At 43.1% G+C, this 19,438-nt stretch overlaps 2 protein-coding genes and 2 long non-coding RNA genes across 4 annotated transcripts in view; 3 read left to right on the top strand and 1 right to left on the bottom strand.

Annotated features, from left to right (window-relative positions):
• Positions 1-14,214, top strand: part of GTF2F2 (general transcription factor IIF subunit 2) — a 66,558-nt gene extending 52,344 nt beyond the window's left edge. Inside the window, exon 9 of the mRNA XM_083616074.1 lies at positions 13,564-14,214. Within this exon, the coding sequence (XP_083472200.1) occupies positions 13,564-13,683 (120 nt within the window). The 3' untranslated portion in view covers positions 13,684-14,214. The remainder of the gene's footprint in view (positions 1-13,563) is intronic.
• SPON2 (spondin 2) overlaps positions 1-19,438 on the bottom strand; it is a 460,822-nt gene that overhangs the window by 62,258 nt on the left and 379,126 nt on the right. The gene's annotated exons all lie outside the window — the stretch shown is intronic.
• Positions 8,325-11,677, top strand: LOC310763602. Its single transcript, XR_014548707.1, has 2 exons — positions 8,325-8,527; positions 9,449-11,677. It is a non-coding gene; the product is annotated as an uncharacterized lncRNA (long non-coding RNA).
• LOC310763580 lies at positions 17,829-19,379 on the top strand. The gene is made up of 2 exons (XR_014548672.1): positions 17,829-18,557; positions 18,634-19,379. It is a non-coding gene; the product is annotated as an uncharacterized lncRNA (long non-coding RNA).

Raw genomic sequence — 19,438 nt, 5'->3', positions numbered from 1 at the left:
TGGCTAACCTGATCCAAAACACCCACCCACCTCACTCACACACGAAAACAAAGATCACCACAGCCAATCACAAACAAACAATCACACCCTAGGCCAACCCCAACCTCTCTCACCACCAAAGGAACACAAGTGAACAACACAAGCACGCTGACACCAAACTCTACATACATTAAGCATAATAGAAACACCGCTACCCACCCCTCCACCCCCCTTTCTTTTTCTTTTTTCTTTCTTCTCCCCCTAATGCCTCAACAAATGAAACGGATTTGTAAAAATGTTACATGGGGAAAAAAAATACGAGGCATTACACTTACACTGTAAAACAAGAAAACCCTTAATAAAATATTTTTTAAAAAAAGAAACGGTTTGCCTTCTGTAAAAATAGGCATTCATGGCCTCTTTTTAAAAAAATGTATATTATTGGATTTTTTAAAAAATGTCAGTTAACAATACTGAACACAAAAAACCTAGAAACACTTACTAAATATGAAATATGGAGCTTTGGCAAGTGTAAAAGGTAAGTATCACATAAGGATTGTAGTCTTCTCAATTCTAATATAGGCAGTCAAAGAAAGGTGTTGTTCCATAGTTTTTCTTCCCTGTGATGTTGGCTGTTGGAAAGTCAATAAAGGGATGCCATGCTGTGTAGAAAGTGTTGGTTTATTCCCTGGGGCGGTGCTTCCTTTGTAGAACGGTTAATTTGTCCATAAATGTCCCGTTTCAGGCTTCAAACAGGTTTGTACCTAGAGATTTTCAGTATTTTGCTATCACTAATTTAACTGCTGTTAGTAAGTGCTGAATGAGCTTTGAGAATGAGAAATGCTGAAGAACGTGTCCCATTCAGTCCCACCGAACCTTGGGCCTGTGTGTTGCACCATATTGACCCGAGATGTGCTTACATCAAAGGAACATAAAATTGCAAAAAGAGATTGCCAGTTCAAGCAATCAAATGCATTAACTGCATCTCAAGTTAATATAACAGTAGGTTCTGAACGTAACTGACCCTCCCAGTATTGTATTGCAGCGTCATCTATTGTTGTTGTTTAGTCGTTTAGTTGTGTCCGACTCTTCGTGACCCCATGGACCAGAGCACGCCAGGCACTCCTGTCTTCCACTGCCTCCTGCAGTTTGGTCAGATTCATGTTTGTAGCTTTGAGAACACTGTCCAACCATCTCGTCCTCTGTCGTCCCCTTCTTCTTGTGCCCTCCATCTTTCCCAACATCAGGGTCTTTTCCAGGGTGTCTTCTCTTCTCATGAGGTGGCCAAAGTATTGGAGCCTCAGCTTCAGGATCTGTCCTTCCAGTGAGCACTCAGGGCTGATTTCCTTCAGAATGGATAGGTTTGATCTTCTTGCAGTCCTTGGGACTCTCAAGAGCCTCCTCCAGCTCCATAATTCAAAAGCATCAATTCTATTAGGAATTGTCATCTATTATGAAATGCTATATAGATCTTTGTTTTATGAATTGAACCATTTGTCAGACAGGAATTGTGTATTAGGCCTTTAAGAAAAATTTCCCTTTAGGCCCACTCTAAAGTGCAAATTTTGACAGCGATTCTGATCCTGCACACCTTCAAGCTGCAGTTTTATGTCAGATGGCTCTGTTCTTCATACTGAATTCCATGTCTTTATTTGCTGTTGTGGATACACTGGGCGAAGTGAAAAATATTCTTAGTGGTTTTAATGCCTTATCCCAGTCATCAGCTAATTCTTTTTAAATTAAAGCAATCAAGGCTGCCGTGTCAATTGCGCCTTCCAGTCTCTCTGGGTTGTTGTTTTCATTATGCTGAGGCTGCGTCACCATATTGGGCTTGACAGAGGTCTGTTATTGCGGGTCTTCAGTAGTGTGAGACGGAAGTGAAAATCAGTCGCCCGCAGTGTTGTTTTGTAATTCTTGGATTCTACAGCTCACAGCTCACCTGGAGCTGTTGAGTATCACAGAACTGTAGAGTTGGAAGGGACCGCAATGGTCCATCTAGACCAATCCCCTTCAATGCAGGAATCTCAACTAAAGCAACCATGGCAGATGACATAGATACAGACATACACCCTTGTCATCTTGGACAAAACTGACAAGTGGGGTACAGCAGTGTTCTGTCCTGGGCCCGTTGTTGTTCAGCGCCTATATAAATGACTTGGATGAAGGAATTGAGGTGATGCTCATCAAATTTGCAGATGACACCAAACTGGGAAGTTGTAGCTAAGACCACAGAAGACAGAACCAGGATTCAAAATGACCTTAACGGATTGGAGAGCTGGGCCCAAGCTAACGGAATGAATTTCAGTAGGGACAAATGTAAGGTTCTGCACTTAGACAAGAAGAACCAGCTGCACAAATATAATATGGGGGACACCTGGCTTGCTAGTAGTACATGTGAAAAGGATCAAGGGATTTTAGTAAACCACAAGCTTAACATGAGTCATCAGTGTGATGCAGCAGCAAAAAAAGCTAATGCTATGCTCGGCTGCTTCAACAAAAGTCTAGTGTCCAGATCAAGGGAAGTGATAGTACCGCTCTGTTCCACCTTTGACCATACCTGGGATACTATGTCCAGTTCTGGGCACCACAATTTAAGAAAGATGTTGACAAGCTGCAACATGTGCCAAGGAGGGCAACCAAGATGATCGAGGGTATGGAAAACAAGCCTTATGAGCAGCGGTTGAAAGAGGTATATTTAGCCTAGAAAAGAGGAATGTGAGAGGACACATGATAACCATCTTCAAATATCTTAAGGGCTGTCACATGGAAGAGGGAACACACTTTTTTTCTCCTGCTCTGGAGGGTAGGACTTGAACCAATGGCTTCAAGTTACAAGAAAGGAGATTCGAACTAAACATCAGGAAGAACTTTCTGACAGTAAGAGCTGTTTGACAGTGGAACAGACTCCCTCAGGAGGTTGTGGACTCTGCTTCCTTGGAGGTTTTTAAGCAGAGGTTGGATGGCCGCATGCCATGGATGGTGTAGTTGAGATTCCTGCATTGTGGGGGGTTGGACAACATGCCCCTTGGGATCCCTTCCAATTCATTAACCCTTGTTGTTGTTGTTGTTGTTGTTTAGTTGTTTAGTCATGTCCGACTCTTTGTAACCCCATGGACCAGAGCACGCCAGGCACTTCTGTCTTCCACTGCCTCCCGCAGTTTAGTCAAACTCATGCTGGTAGCTTCAAGAACACTGTCCAACCATCTCGTCCTCTGTCGTCCCCTTCTTCTTGTGCCCTCCATCTTTCCCAACATCAGGGTCTTTTCCAGGGAGTCTTCTCTTCTCATGAGGTGGCCAAAGTATTGGAGTCTCAGCTTCAGGATCTGTCCTTCCAGTGAGCACTCAGAACTGATTTCCTTAAGAATGGAGAGGTTTGATCTTCTTGCAGTCCATGGGACTCTCAAGAGTCTCCTCCAGCACCATAATTCAAAAGCATCAATTCTTTGGTGATCAGCCTTCTTTATGGTCCAGCTCTCGCTTTCATACATCACTACTGGGAAAACCATAGCTTTAACTATACGGATCTTTGTTGTCATCAACCCTACAGTTCTGTAATTCTTTGATTCTGTGATAAATGCTTTGAGTACTCCAAAGTGTGTCCAAACGCTTCTGTGAATCCTTCTGTCATCCTGAGACATTTATATTTCTCACTTGTATTTATCATCCTTGTAATATCTGAAAAGTAATACTCAGGGCTTGAATGTTTATGAACTCTTTAGCTCCCCAGAATATGCTCTTATTATGCTGTATGAACAGCTTACACTTTATTTAAAAATCTGTATTGAGGATCATTAATAGCTTTCTTGTAACCAAATGCATTTTTATAAAATGCATTTTTGACAGTCTTCTGTGCTGCAAGTGCAATCTTATTGCCATTATCACCAATCTGTTTTCTCGAAAAAAACAAAACCTAACTATCAAGGGAACAATTTAAGTAGGAACAATTTAACAAGCATCCTTTTAAAAGCAAGAGTGTGAAAGTACATTTCTATGGATTTGAACAAATAACAAATCTTGACAAATCTTGTGGTTAACTCTTAAGCCAGCATTTACAAAAATGTTGGGAATTGGTTTGGTGGCAAATTCAGGAACTGCAAGATAGACATTATGGGGTTCTATCCTGGCCAGGTTCTTCTGGGCCTCCCAGTTCACACTTTTTGTCCTTGGAGAATTCCAGAGAACTTTTCTCTGGGGTGAGAATTGTCCCCAGAATACCAAATGGAAAGGGACTAAAAAGCTGTCATGCCAAGTTTCCATGGAAAATGGCCAAGTACTGTCATTATCCATAAGCCTGGAGTTAATGCCAGACTTTAGATCACAGACATGTGTTTTTAAAATGAGTTGTACCTTGGGATGTGGGTGGCGCTGTGGTCTAAACCACTGAGCCTCTTGGGCTTGCCGATCAGAAGGTCAGTGGTTCAAATCCCAGTGACGGGGTGAGCTCCCATTGCTCTGTTCCAGTTCCTTCAAAACACAACCAAACCCTTTGTCACATATATACAAAACTGATAACAACACAAACGTAACAGGCTGTATATAACTATATACATTATTTTTTAAAAAATAAAAAAATAAAATGAATTGTACCACATAAATTCACCTCACATGATAAAGGCCATGTTCTTCCACATGTTTGTTTGCTGCATGTGGTGATCTTCCTCTCTAGAGGCATCTGTTGGGGGGAAATAAGATCTGTGACCCACATATGGGTAATTAACAACAGAATTGGCCAGATTCCTGGATTCTCTCCAGCTGGAGAGAGGCTGCAGCAAAGTTTAAAACAGTTGCAGAGTTCAGCAGAAGCATAGCTTGGGAATGTAGGTTGTTAGACCCCTTTTCATATCTTGTTTCACTTCTAATGGTTGCCCCTCTCTCTACCCCTCTGACAATGAACAGACCACACAACTGTTAAGTAAGTTTAAAAGCTTTACTGACAAAATCCAAAGGTCTGGTTCATGCATTATTCCATGTAGCAGCCAGAAGAACACAGGTACAGAATACAGAAAGATTAATACAAGCATGCGTTCTGAACTTCTAGCAAACTCAGACATGTCCTTTCTGGTTGGTTACATGGCATGAAGAGTGAGGAAAGGAAAGTGAATAAGAAGCATGACCTGAGTCTAGCAATGCAACTCTGTGGTCTTAACCCCTTCATGCACTAACTAACACTCGTGCATAGTTATGTTTGACAGCAATTTTGTACAACACTCCACATCTTTTGCTCTCCCAGAACAGCCTGCTCTGCTCTGTCCAGAAATTTTTCATCTTCCCTGATAGCTCAAAGTGCCTCAAGGGGTTGTACCGTCTCCTCCAGCAGGGCAGCCACTTGCTGCAAGTAAAGCTGTGGAATTCCTCAGGTAGAAAAATAAACAAGCCACTGGCACGGCTGGTCACTGCAGCAGCTCTCGCTATCCATGTCTCTTGCTCCTATGCACTCCAACACAACACTTCAGCTTTTTCCTGCGAAACACCTTCACAAACACCCCTGTTTGCAATCTCCCAGTGATGTAGAAATGGGGTTTGCTAGCTCCATCTCACTTCCTTTCTCAGCAGTAGTTCCTCTCCCTCAGACCATGTGCTGTAGTACAGCACATGGCCAAGAACACACAAAAGCACACAAGCAAGCCTTCTAACAGCAAGCAACCAGCCTTAGATAAGCAACCAGCCTTAGCCCCAAAGGCACAAGCTCACTTTGTTCTGTCTTTTCCACCAATGCCTCTCAAATCTTCCAGTTTACTGGCCCTGTTTGCCAGCTCCCAGAGACTGAGAACCAGGCTTCATCCACCTCGGCCCTCCAGATGTTTTGAGACTACAATTCCCATCATCCCTGACCACTGGTCCTGCTAGCTAGGGATGATGGGAGTTGTAGGCCAAAAATAAATATGGAGGGCCAAGTTTGAGGAAGCCTGCTGAGAACAGTTATGTAGAACCGAGTGAGTGGATTAGAGCAGGGATGTCCAACAGGTTGATCGCAATCTACTGGTCGATCCCTGTGAGGCTTTGGTTGATCGCAGTCGATCGCTGGCCCTTCCCCCTCACCCTGCCCTCCATCATTGTTGGAGAAGGGAAGACAGAGTTTACAAACTGAGGCTGTTTCCCCCCCAGCGATCCTTCGGTAAGTTGCTGTTTCTCTTTGACCCCAAATTAATGTAAAAATGTTGCGCCCCCCAAAAAGCTAAGCAACTTATGCTTCCTGAACCCCCTAAAAAAACTTTGATCTGAACCCCTAAAAAATGGGGATAGATCACTGCCAGTTTTTAATTCTGTGAGTAGATCACAGTCTCTTGGAAGCTGGCCACCCCCGGATTAGAGAAAGGAAGGTTGGGTCATGTTGAGACAAGTTCACTGCTTTTCTTCTGATTGAAAGTTTTCTCAGCACTTGTTAAACAAGGTGAAATTAATCTTAGTATTCAAAGCTTTTGCTTAGCCAGTTTTCCAAGCCCTTTCAGTACTGTATTAAAATTAATTTCTAAGTACTTGCTTTTCCCAATTTAGCTACTCAAAATGTGCCCTTTTCTGCTGTCAGTTTGTTAGCTTTATCTTTGTATTCTTTTTCATCTCTGCAAAGTACCTGATTTGGCTGCTTTGTGCTTGACTGTCTGTTGATTACTAGATGTCAGTAATTAGTTTGTAAAGCTGGCAGCTTGACAGACTAGGTTAATTTCATTTAGGCATTGTTAATGGTCCTCTTGGGCAATTTTATTTTGGCAGCATTTGTTCCTGACAGCTCAGGACTTTGTGGAAAGCATGGCCTCCATGGGGCTCTCCCTGAATAAATCTGGCCCTAAGCCAATGGCTTAGATTTCGGTGTGCGTGATCTGACACTAAGTTCCAGTGGAACAAAAGAAGTGCCATGGTCAAATTACTTCCTGGTGCAACTAGACTTCTCTGCAGGGAGGTGGGACCAGTTTGATGGTCCGCCCCTGCCACTTAATGGCAGGGATCCAAATGGCTTCCAGAGAGTGGTAGCCTCTCAGCTGATTCCCTGGTGGCCCACTGGAATGTGGAGATAACCAGGGCTATCGACTGTCTGGCTCTAAAGCACCCTCTCCAAATGCATGGAGCTCGAACGGTTCTGTGGTATTGCCCAGGTCTGAGGGCGATGAGATAATCACTGAGATGGCTAGAGTGACAGTAGTGAAAGACTCATTCTGAATTGAACTGAACATCGAGCTTACCAAGTGGCAATGACAGAGGCAAAGAACACCTTCATTGCTGCCCCCATTGCATCAGCAGAAAACAGTTGCAGGAGACTCTTTCCGGTAGTTCGTAGAACCACCTTTGTCATCAGGGTCCAGTAAGAACTCCAAGTACTCCTGCAACGATTTTGCAAAGTTTTTTGCAGATAAAATTGGTTGAATCTGGAAGGAGGTAAATTCCACCATGGTAGCAAGGCCAGGGCGGGAGAGTGCCAGCTCTCTGTCTAGTCAAGTTGTAGGGAATCAATTTCAACCTGTTACCTCTGAGGATGTGGAGAGGCTGCTTGGATGAGTAAAACCAACCACCTTTCTTCTCAACCCTTTCCCTTCCTGGGGTCCGTGGGTTGGTGAATGCTTCCCTCTTGGAGGGAGCCTTCCCAGACCCCCTTAAAGAAGTGGTTATCAAACCACTTCTTTAAAAAAAAAATATTTGAACCCCACCACTATGGCCATCCAGTCTCTTGGGCAAGGTGATCGAGTGGGTGTCAAAGAAACAACTCCAGGCACGTCTGGACTATTTGGACCCCTTCCAAAAGTGAGGAGGAATTAAAGAACCTTTTATTGAGGGTAAAAGAGGAGAGCGCAAAATATGGTTTGAAGCTCAACATCTAAAAAAACGAAGATCATGGCCACTGGTCCCATCACCTCCTGGCAAATAGAAGGGGAAGAAATGGAGGCAGTGAGAGATTTTACTTTCTTGGGCTCCATGATCACTGCAGATGGTGACAGCAGCCACGAAATTAAAAGATGCCTGCTTTGAATTGAATTGATGCTTTTGAATTATGGTGCTGAAGGAGACTCTTGAGAGTCTCATGGACTGCAAGAAGAACAAACCTATCCATTCCTAAGGAAATCAGCCCTGAGTGCTTACTGGAAGGACAGATCGTGAAGCTGAGGCTCCAATCCTTTGGCCACCTCATGAGAAGAGAAGACTCCCTGGAAAAGACCCTGATGTTGGGAAAGATGGAGGGCACAAGGAGAAGGGGACGACAGAGGACGAGATGGTTGGACAGTGTTCTTGAAGCTACCAGCATGAGTTTGACCAAGCTGCGGGAGGCAGTGGAAGATAGGAGTGCCTGGCGTGCTCTGGTCCATGGGGTCATGGGGACACGACTAAATGACTAAAGAACAACAACGACGATCAGGTTTCAGGCCCAATCATGGGAACGTCCTGTGTGGGTGTCTGGCGGCAGTTGGAGGATGGGTGGATGGAGGTTCGTGGATGGAGGTTGAATCACAACAAAACAGAAGTACTGTTTCTTGGAGACAAAGAACGAACAGGTGCAGGGGATTCCCTGGTCCTGAATGGGGTAACTGTGCCCCTGAAAGACTAGATGCGCAGCCTGGGAGTCACTCTGGACTCACAGCTGTCCATTGTGGCATAGGGCAACTGTCTACCAGTTCCATCTGGTATGCCAGCTGAGACCCGGCATACCGATGGAGCTGAGAGTGGTACATGCCCTGGTTATCTCTTGAACCAATGCAATGCACTCCACATGGGGCTACCTTTCACGGTGACTCGGAAACAACCAACCCAGAATGTGGCTGCCAGACTGGTGACTGGTAGTGGCTGCTGGGATCATATAACACTGGTCCTGAAAGATCCACATTGACTCCCAGTACGTTTCCAAGCACAATTTAAAGTGTTGGCGCTGACCTTTAAAGTTCTAAACGGCTTTGGCCTTGTATACTTGAAGGGCCCTGTATACCTCAGCCCAGACACTGAGGTCCAGCTCCGAGGGCCTTCTGGTGGTCCTCTCACAGGGAGATGTGAAGTTATAGGGAACCAGGCAGAGGGCCTTCTCAGTAGTGGTACCTACTCTGTGGAATGCCTTCCCATCAGATGTCAGACAAATAAACTGAGGACTTTTAGAAGACATCTGAAGTCAGCCCTGTTTAGGGAAGTTTGATGCTTTATTGTGATTTTATAATTTGTTGAAAGCAACCCAGATTGGCTGGGACAACCCAGTCTGTTGTTGTTGTTGTTGTTGTTGAAAAATGTCACCCAACAGAATTTGTATCCGTGTGCTTCCACTGCACATAAAGATCAACACTTGGGGCCCAGTTAGCAGATCCTGTTAATCCTATTGATTTCATTGGGATTTACTACCAAATAAGTGTTCATAATATTACTGCAGTCTTTGGATTGCATCCAGTTAATCTCTTCTCAGAGCAGACCTGTTTGAATTCGTAGACCAATATTAGTCATGCCTATTCAGAGGCAGTAAACAATGGCATGGTGGGGTTATACTGCCCTCTTATGTCTGAAGGCAGGAGATCCAGTAAGATCTTTGTCAGTAACCATCAGTCAACGCCTCAGTCCATTTCTTGTCTTGGCCCAGAGTGGCTGTGTGTTCTTAATCCTCCCAACAGTCCACAATCAGAATTGTTAATGGTTATTTGTGCCTCCTTATGTTAGTCAGTGTCAGAGTGAGTGTATAGTCTCTGTTCTACCGTATATTACATGATTAGTCACATGATAATAGACTGGAGTGACAGCTCTCTCTGACTTTGAGTGGTAGACTCCAGTGGCTGATTTTTGACAGGGGAAGCTGGGAGGGTCAACACAGCTAATATATTGCAAAGAGAATAAAATGTGCATCTTGGAAAGTTCTACGGGTAACACACTCTTCTCATTCTACACTCTGCTTCCTTGAGTTCTGGAGCCACAAAGGGTTTAAAAGGATCTGAAATCACATTGGTATCAGATGACTTTTCAGGAGCTAACACCCTTTTACGCCTCTAGGTACTGCATGAGGATCTGAAGCGGCACTGGCAACCTAATTATGAATTGCTTCATGAATTTTCATAAGGATGTAAAGGTTTTCCACGGAAGTGACCCTGCAATATTTATATTTGGAGGCATTTCCAGGGGTATCACAGCACCCAAATTTGCTTTTTTGAACAGCTGCAGTCCAAAATGAATGAATCAATAGAATTGCAGTAAGCATTCATCAGAGAGTTGAAGGGCTGCTCTTTGTAGAGCACTAAGATGACCATGTGTTTTTCAAGTTTCATGAGGCACAATTGCTTCTCTTTTTACCATTGTTTCACCTGGGGCCTGAAGCCAGCTCCCCTTAGAGCACATCCTTGGGGATCCTGCCATCTTCCATTCTGTGGACATGACCAAGCCAGTGTAGACATTGCTGAGGCAGAAGTGTGACCATGCTGGGAATGTGGGCTTGGAAGAGCACATATTTATGAGCCTGTTGTGCCAAAATCTTCCTGACACAGTGCTTATGGAAGGCACTAAGGCATCGCTCCTGTCGGTTGTAAGTTGCCCGGGACTCACTTCCATAAGGCAGTGCACTCAACACACAAGCTTGTTAGTCCTTCATATTGGTTTTGGTTGTTAGCATCACATTCTCCCAGACCCTTTTGGAGAGGTGAGCCATTGCCGGAGCTGCCTTGCCAATACACTTGTTCAGCTCAGCATCAGTGGAGAGGTTTCTGGTTATGGTGGAGCCCAGGTAGACAAAATTGTCTGTCACCTCAAGCGTGTGATCACCAAAGCTGATGCATGGAGTGCTGGCAATGTCCTGACCCAAGATGTTGGCCTTGGGTCAGGTTGATGGTGAGGAAGCACTTGCAAAGCCTTCCTAGACCATCGTATATGCTACCAAGCAGGGAAACGCCTACGTTTTTGTGGATCCCATGAAGCATATATTATTTCACTCAGTACGTACCAGAATCTCCACGGAAAACTTGGGTGGGCTTCTGAAAGGCATGAGACTATTAATCTCAACGTTGTGGGTTCAAGTCTCATATTGGGGCAAAAGATTCTTGCGTTGCAGGGAGTTGAACTAGATGACGCTTGTGATCCTTTCCAACGCTACAATTCTATGATTCTAAGTGTTTATCAAACTCACTTTTCAGAGTTTTTGCCAGGGCTGATTACTTACCTCTTGGTTCTGGCCTTCATCTGCAGGCAGTGCGCATGTGCTTCTAGTTGCCTAACTGGTGTAGCCGGCTTATATTTTCACTAGAAATTTGAAAATACCCATGTGACCTTACAATGCAGTTAGTGTGTTTTCTAGCAAGGTGGCCAACTATTTATCAAACTCCATGCCTCTTTGGCAGGGATGTGAAGGCTTAGTGTTGATTGCAAAGGGGTAGACCTCTTCCATGGGGTCCACAAAGTTTGTCCTTAATGTGGAAGGATGTCTCATTGTCAGAATTGCACCTTAGGCAGCCTTACTGGAGAAGTACAGTCAAGGCGGACTAGGTTGCAGAACAGGCACTTAGCCCTGGAAGAAGCCATGGTGCAGTCATCGCCAAGTCGGTTATTTCCAATAACTACGACAAACTTGGCCAGAATACGGCAATAGTACCACTATATTGCGCACTTCCTACATCCTTTTGCACCATCAGTGGCAGAAAGGCACACTTGAAGCCTATGGTGAGTGCAGAGCAGTGGTCGAGAATGGTGCCTTCTATTACTTGCAGTTTTCCCTCTTGAAAATCTTTTTTGGATGCTCATATGATGAGTTGCTGCCATCTGGTGGTGGGAGGATATTGTATGAGTAATCCTTGCAGCAGTGAAATGCTAAAACATGCTGAAAACAGATCTAACATATTAAGTGTAGTGCAAGTGGTTTGAGCAGACATTTGCTGCTCTGAACATGCTCTGGAATGTATGTTCAAACTGCATCTACCACAATTACAATACTTTGTATTCACCCAGAAAGGAAATGAGAAAAATCAGACATAAAATGACACATCAGAAGCTTGTCATTCATGGACCTCCTGCTCCAGAGCTGATACACACTTTATTTTCTTCCTGTGTCACAGGCCTGTAACCACAGGGAGGCATTGTGGGGCAAAACCCGTCCTGGATTAGACTGGCCACAGTAGGTCACCCAGTCTCTCCAACCACCACCTTGACACTTATGGGGTAACCTGGGGTAACAGCTGCCCACAACATTAGGAGACTAGACTGGAGATCCTTCAGATACCCTACATTAATTCACTTTGCAATATATTTTCTGTTGCTCATATTTTCTTTTATATCGTTTTCCAAGACTAAAGGAAAGATTACCTGATCCTAAGCATGTTTACTTGGAAGTTATCTCACTATATTCATAGGTTTACAGCTAAGGGTTAGAACTAAATATTTATACACTGAAGTTACCATGACTGTAATTTTGAAGGAAAGTCTAGAACCATGAGCTCATCTTTTTGCCCAGAGGAGGAGGTGATTAGGAAAATGGTGCAGGAAGAAAGGGTTGACAAGCTTCTGTCCGCCATGTTGCGGTTTCCTTTCAAACTGTAGCCAGAGCAGTTGCATTGTGGAGGCAGTGGTAGGGGCCTGGGAGATAAAAAGCTGCCTTAGGATAGTCCTTTTAGCTCAGTAATGGTACCTTCTGCAGATGTTCCATCACAGAGCTGTAGCCTTCACAGCACTAAGGCCAGAGTTGCACCTCTGCCTGCTCTTGGCGATTATAAAAGGTAAAGGTACCCCTAACCATTAGGTCCAGTCGTGACCAACTCTGGGGTTGCAGTGCTCATCTCGCTTTATTGGCCGAGGGAGCCAGCGTTTGTCCGCAGACAGCTTTCGGGTCATGTGGCCAGCATGACTAAGCCGCTTCTGGCGAACCAGAGCAGCGCACGGAAACTCCGTTCACCTTCCCGCCGGAGCGGTACCTATTTATCTACTTGCACTTTGACATGCTTTCGAACTGCTAGGTTGGCAGGAGCAGGGACCGAGCAACGGGAGCTCACCCCGTCGTGGGGATTCGAACCGCCGACCTTCTGATCAGCAAGCCCTAGGCTCTGTGGTTTAACCCACAGCGCCACCCGCATCCCTCTTGGTGATTAAGCTCTGCTTGCAAAAAGGCAGCAGGCAGAGGCTCCCCTTCCTCTTTGCTGTTGTGCTTAGATAAGCGATAACATCTCTCTGTACCTAACTGCATATGAACTTCAGGTGACTGGCGGGTGGGTGTGGTTTGCCCCAAATGGCCTTGTGGGCCAAATTCAGAGGCCTGGTGGACCTGATAAAGCCCACAGGCTGTTAAAAGACATTTGTCGCAAACACACACAGCCCTGTGGAACAGCTATCGCCTTATCATTGCAACATCTGAACTACCTTAGTCTGCATTCCAGAGCATATTCTCTGTGTTTAAGAATCTTCATCTTTTGTGGCTCTGCAGTTCTGTTCTTCCCATGAACATATGCTTCATACTCTTAAACAAAACCGTTGCAATTAAAGGATTTACATGGAAGGTAAGCCGAGCCTAATTCTGCGTGCAGATGAAAATTCCATTATTAAACTGTTAAGCAGCAATTTCTGGCCTAGGCTAGTTTATTTTAGTACCATCTTTATCACTAATGTAAAATAGCCTGGTATTAATATCAAATTACATATTTTCTTTTCCTTTTTTTTCAGAGCTACTTGAAAGAAATTTTAAGAGAAATAGGCATCTACAACGTTAAGGGAACACACAAAAACACATGGGAACTTAAGCCAGAATACAGGCATTACCAAGGAGAAGATAAGAGCGATTAGCATAATTGTTAAGCCAGCAAGAAAGTTGTCAATTGTAGGAGCAGGAAGAGTTGCTGAACTGCTCACCCTTAAAATGCTAAGTGTTGATAATTTTTAAGAAGTCTATCTTCATTAAAAAAAGATTCTGCAAGAAACATATTTTGGTTCTGCAAACATATTATTTAAAGAATAAACATGCATTAGGTTTCTTTGTAATAATTGGCCTTTTATCATTTTTATTTTTTTACATTTTGTAAAAATATAACGATGTTAGTAAGGACTGGTATTATTTATTGCAGAGATGTGTTTATTTCATTACTAAAATTCTGTATGGTCCTGACCATATTATGGGTTGCTCTCCAACTTTTTGAATTATGCCTTGTTAAGAAATAGAAGTGGAACATAGTTTGAATAGCTCCTGAAATGATGGGAAGAGGAAATTAATACAACACGAAAGCATTTAAATACAGTAAGTAAAAATGACTTCTTTGTATTAAAATTATTTTGTTTCTGTATTAATAAAAGCAGTTTCTAATTTGTACAAACACAAAATGCTTGTTCTTCTTTTAGATTTAAAACATTCATGGTGGCTTTATGCCAGAAGGGTCAGCTGATCAGTATTCTACATGACCAGCCATTCTAGAAATTAGGAAGAGGCGGGTGCCGCTAAGCATTACTCAGTTCCCGAGTTCATGTATTTGTTCAAGTTATGTGGGACCTTCAAACTCCTGCACTTTTTCAGTAGTGCAAACGTTCTTTTTACAGAAATTAGGAGCCAATCAGACCTTCCTTAAGAACCAGTTTAGGAGGTAAAAGATCTGACTGAGCAGATAAGCATAGGGATTTTTCACTTAATTTATTTTTCTTTGAGCAGCTGCAGATTGAAACTATAGAAGGAAGAGTTGGAGGGCAACTGACTCCTGTTCGTAACAGTGACTGAGAGCAAGACAAGAAGCCACGTATGTGGCCTCTTCAGTAACCTGGGACAAGAGACCAATGCACTTTTTAATCTTTATCCTGGGTCACAGTACCCTAGTTTGCATAAATCAGCTGAAGTTAGCCATGCTGTTAAGCTAAATTTGATTGCCAGTTGTATTTGCACACCAAGGTGCTGCTACAAACATGCCCACAGCGCCGTCGTGGCGCAGGCTTTTGGAGAGACAGGTTAAAAAGCTTGTGCTTATCTTCATAGTCTACTGTTCTACCTGCAATCAAAGTTGCTAGTGTATGTAGACTTTTGAAATTTGGTCAGCTGCCTTGAATATCTTTTGTAGAAAAGCTGCTTTGGGCATCTGCTACCTTGGGGAACTGAATTGTTTAGGGTACCGCAAAAAGCTAAAGATGGTGGCAACTGAAGCAGTATGCAAAATGTGTGTGCAGAGGCTCATAGATGTGGATAAGAAATATGAATCAACTGCAAAAATGGCAAAAGGGAAGCGGGAAAAGGAATTTGAGAACCCTGGCCAAGGCTGTATCTGAAATACTGAGATTAAGGTCACTGTTCAGGTGGAGTCTGGAGTAGCTTCAATGAAAGGCTGATTTCTGTAATAATAGTTTCTGTCCACACACCCCCACACACACCATGGGCCTCAGAACAAACTTTTTTCACATGAACCAAAGGTGTTGGATGAAGAGTGGTATAGATATGTAATAACTAAAACAAAAATACTTTAGCAAGCCATTGCTGCATCTAGTTTAATTCTGTCATTTCTGCTTGCATGCAAAACGTCTGCACTTTTGCTGTGCGTTTTTGGGTACACTCCGTGTAAATTATGTTACCATCAGAGCTAAAGGTGCTTCTGGTTTTGTAGCCAGAATATGATGGCAGGATGATTTTAACAACTGTTGATTTTTTTATTTAACCTATCCAGTGCACAAATGCAGCACTTTGGGCTAAGAGGACAAACATATTGCACCTCTGCACTGCCCCCTTCTCTTGTAGATCATTCAAATTCTGTAGACTTGACACAAAAATGAGTTACTGGCAGACATGAGTGACCTTCCTTTTCTTTTTGAATTAACTGCTCAAACTGTCTACAGGCAGTGGCTCCCTCCCCCCGAATCCTTCTCATGAACTGCTTTAGTGCCAGTCTGCAGGAAAGTTTTTACCGTATTTTTCGCTCGATAACACGCACCCGACCATAACACGCATGTAGTTTTTCGAGGAGGAAAACAAGAAGAAAAGAAAATATTCTAAACGAACCAGTGGATGTATGATTTTTGTAGAGTCCTATAATTTGGACAAAAAAATTGGCTTCCAGGTGGAAAAATCAAAATTGGAAACAGAATTGTTAGATCCCAAAACTAAGATACTTTCAAGAATGTATAACTTGCTGTTGAAATGGAATACGCAGGATGAAACGGTTAAATCTGCTATGATTAAATGGGCACAAGATATTGGTCATAACATTATGTTTGCGGACTGGGAACAGTTGTGGACCACCGGTATGAAATTTACGGCATGTAATGCCTTAAGAGATGTAAATGTATATCATTTTATGATTCTAAATGTATATCATTTTATGAAAATGATATACAGGTGGTACATGACACCAGTCAAGCTTGCAAAAATATATCATTTGCCCGATAACAAATGCTGGAAATGTAAAGAAAATGAAGGTACATTCTTTCACCTTTGGTGGACGTGCCCAAAGATTAAGGCTTTCTGGGAGATGATCTATAATGAAATGAAAAAGGTATTTAAATATACCTTCCTGAAGAAACCAGAGGCCTTTCTCCTGGGCATAGTCGGCCAATTGGTGCCAAAGAAGGATAGAAATTTCTTTATGTATGCAACAACAGCAGCAAGAATACTCATTGCAAAGTATTGGAAGACACAAGATTTACCCACCCTGGAAGAGTGGCAGATGAAGGTGATGGACTATATGGAATTAGCGGAAATGACTGGCAGAATCCGAGACCTGGGAGAAGAGTTGGTGGAAGAAGACTGGAAGAAATTTAAAGACTATCTTCAGAAACACTGTAAAATTAATGAATGCTAAAAATGATGTTGGATTGAAAATAAGTGGCATTAGCAACAAAGTTATGAGAATATGCAAAAATGAATTGATAAAGGATGAAAATATAGAGGTACAATATGTTAAGATATAGAGTTAAGATAAACGAAAGAGGGTAAGGATTTGCTGACTTGATTACTTAAATGGGAATACAAAAAGGGGAGGTGTGAGGAGGTCAAGGAAACAAGCTAACGAATTTAAAGTTATAAAAAATGGATTTGTTTTTAATTCTTTTTTATCTATCTGTTTTTTTGTATCTTGTATTTTTATTTTTTATTTATTTTTGTATGTTGTTGTTTTTTTATCTTTTTCTTTTACTATGTTTCTCTTTGTATTTTCTAAACCTATGTTTTTGTAAAATCTCAATAAATATTTTATAAAAAAAATTTTTTGTGGTTCATGCTGTGGCCACAGACATGTGATCTGACGGTGAGTTTGGGGTAGCCCAATGCAAAAATCCTGAGGATCCATGTGGATCTGTGCTTTGTAACCACGTTTTAAGTGGGGAGGGAAGGAAAATCACTCAAGGGACAAGGAGCACGCATGGAGTGTGTGGAGAAGGATGCTGCTAATAATGCAGAAGAGGGGTATAAGGGGAGAAGGCTCCTCTCCTCTCCCGCTTTGCTCCTTTAAAGCAAGCAGGCTCTGCTTCTCTCTCTCCTCCCTGGCTCATCCCCAGGCTTAGCGAGCTGAAAAACTTTGCTGCTATTTAGCGAACTGAGTGGGGAGGAAGGTCAGAGAGCCTGCTTGCTTTAAAGGAGCCAACCGGGCAGGAGCCGCTTACACGAGTGTAAGCGGCTGCTCTCCTCTCCCGCTTTGCTCCTTTAAAGCAAGCAGGCTCTGCTTCTCTCCCCCCCCCCCCCCCCAGCGAGCTGAAAATCTTTCCTGCTATTTCCAGCAAGGCGGAAGAAGAGCCGCTGAGTGGGGAGGAGAGAGATACAGACAGCCTGCTTGCTTTAAAGGAGCCAACTGGACAGGAGCTGCTTACACTCGTGTAAGCGGCTCCTCTCCTCTCCCGCTTTGCTCCTTTAAAGAAGCAGGCACTCTGTCCCTCTCCTCTCCATTCACGGAGGAGGGACGCACAGACATTTCCCCTTACTTTCTAGGAGGAAAAAAAATGAGTGTTATGGAGCGAAAACTATGGTATTCTGAAAACTAGGGCTGAGCAGAGATTGATGTAATTTGCAACAAATACCACAAACTAGTATGGTAGCAGAGTTTGCCTTTTTGTTGCACCAGCCACTGCTTTTTAAATAATGGCCTTGCTTCACTCTAGCAAGGTTATCTTTCAACACAGCTGGAAATAAGCAAATAATCACACAACCCAGAACAAGAATTTAAACATTCGCTTACATTTTGAACTACCTGAAACTTCTTAATAAGGGGGAGAAAGCCATTTCCTGCAACATGGTGGGGGTTGCCCACGGGACGTTCGTATAAATTTCTGGAAAACATGTGGCATATCTGCCATCCCTTCCCCAAGTTAGTGCAGCCAAGGCCACAGGGAAATAAGCCCATACTAAACTCCCCTTCCAAGATGCGCAGCTTTCAGCTTTCCACAGCAATGTGCATATTGATGCAAACTGTGACTCCCACCTGCAGCACTGCTCATTTTATGCCATGTGTGGGAAACACAGAGATTTGGGAAGAAATTATTACACTTCAAGTAGCAGCCCAAAAAACTTGCGCTATTGCAATGTTCCCCTCTCACAGCCAATTCTCACATGTTAAGACAGCTAAATTCAGAGTTAAGTTTGATCCTGGGTGCACTAAATTTTGTACTTTGGGCCTTATGAGACATGAATGTGTCATTAGTAAAGTGCATGGGTTCCTGAAATTTTTCAAGGTAGTGTGAAAGGCATTCTTGTAATCATAGTAGCAATTTATATATATATATATTTTAAAAAAGATGAACAGATCTAGTTCTATGTGGCCCTCTACTGCATTAGCATAGGCAATATAGGAAAGTTTCAGATTCAGGGGTGCAAAAAAAAAAAACTACAAAGTTTTGCCTGTCAAATATACCAATACTTTGGCACTCTTTTTAATACACTAATTTTGTTCATTTTGGGATTATACCAGCCTGTAAGAGAAGCCATGATGGTGGGAAACCTTTTCCAGCTCCTACCCGCCACAAGCTATCCTCTGGAGTGAAGTGGAGCTTCACTCATAGAACAAAGCTAGTGCCTTCTCCCCCCTGGAGGGTCCCCTCAACCTTCCAGAACAGATTTTGAGGTTACAGGAAGCTGTAAGGGGCAGAGTAACTACACACAAGCATGGGGGGCCAGTAATTGAATTCTGTGCAGAGGAATATTTGTGTGTGTGTGTGTGTGGGGGAAACAGACATCCTTTTAGGGACCAGTTTCTCAAAATCAGGTTAAACATGATGGGGGGGAAAGGAGTCACTCCACACTGCCTGACAAAACTCTGCTTGCTTCAGCAGATAATTGGTCAAATTTTGTTTTGATGTAAAAGTAGTATCAGTGATACACCAACAAAAAATAGACCACAAGATGTACACAGTATCTGCAACCCCCTTTTCCATTCCCCCCCAAAAAACAATGATTTTGCTCTGAGCAGCAAACATTCTGGTGTTACACTGTTTTTTTCATTCACAGGATGAAGCTGCTAGATGGGAAAGAGGGATAGAACAAGCATTGAAGCATCAAAGGGGAACCAAAATGGAAAACTTAAAAAGGATAACAAAACTGTACTACTAAACCGTAACACACATGCAAGACTATGTATAAGTCTCATGA

The sequence above is a fragment of the Podarcis filfolensis genome (assembly GCF_964270895.1).
Source record: "Podarcis filfolensis genome assembly, chromosome: 5".
Lineage (NCBI taxonomy): Eukaryota > Metazoa > Chordata > Lepidosauria > Squamata > Lacertidae > Podarcis > Podarcis filfolensis.
Note: the sequence above shows the minus strand (reverse complement) of the source record. Positions and strands in the feature narration are given on the sequence as shown.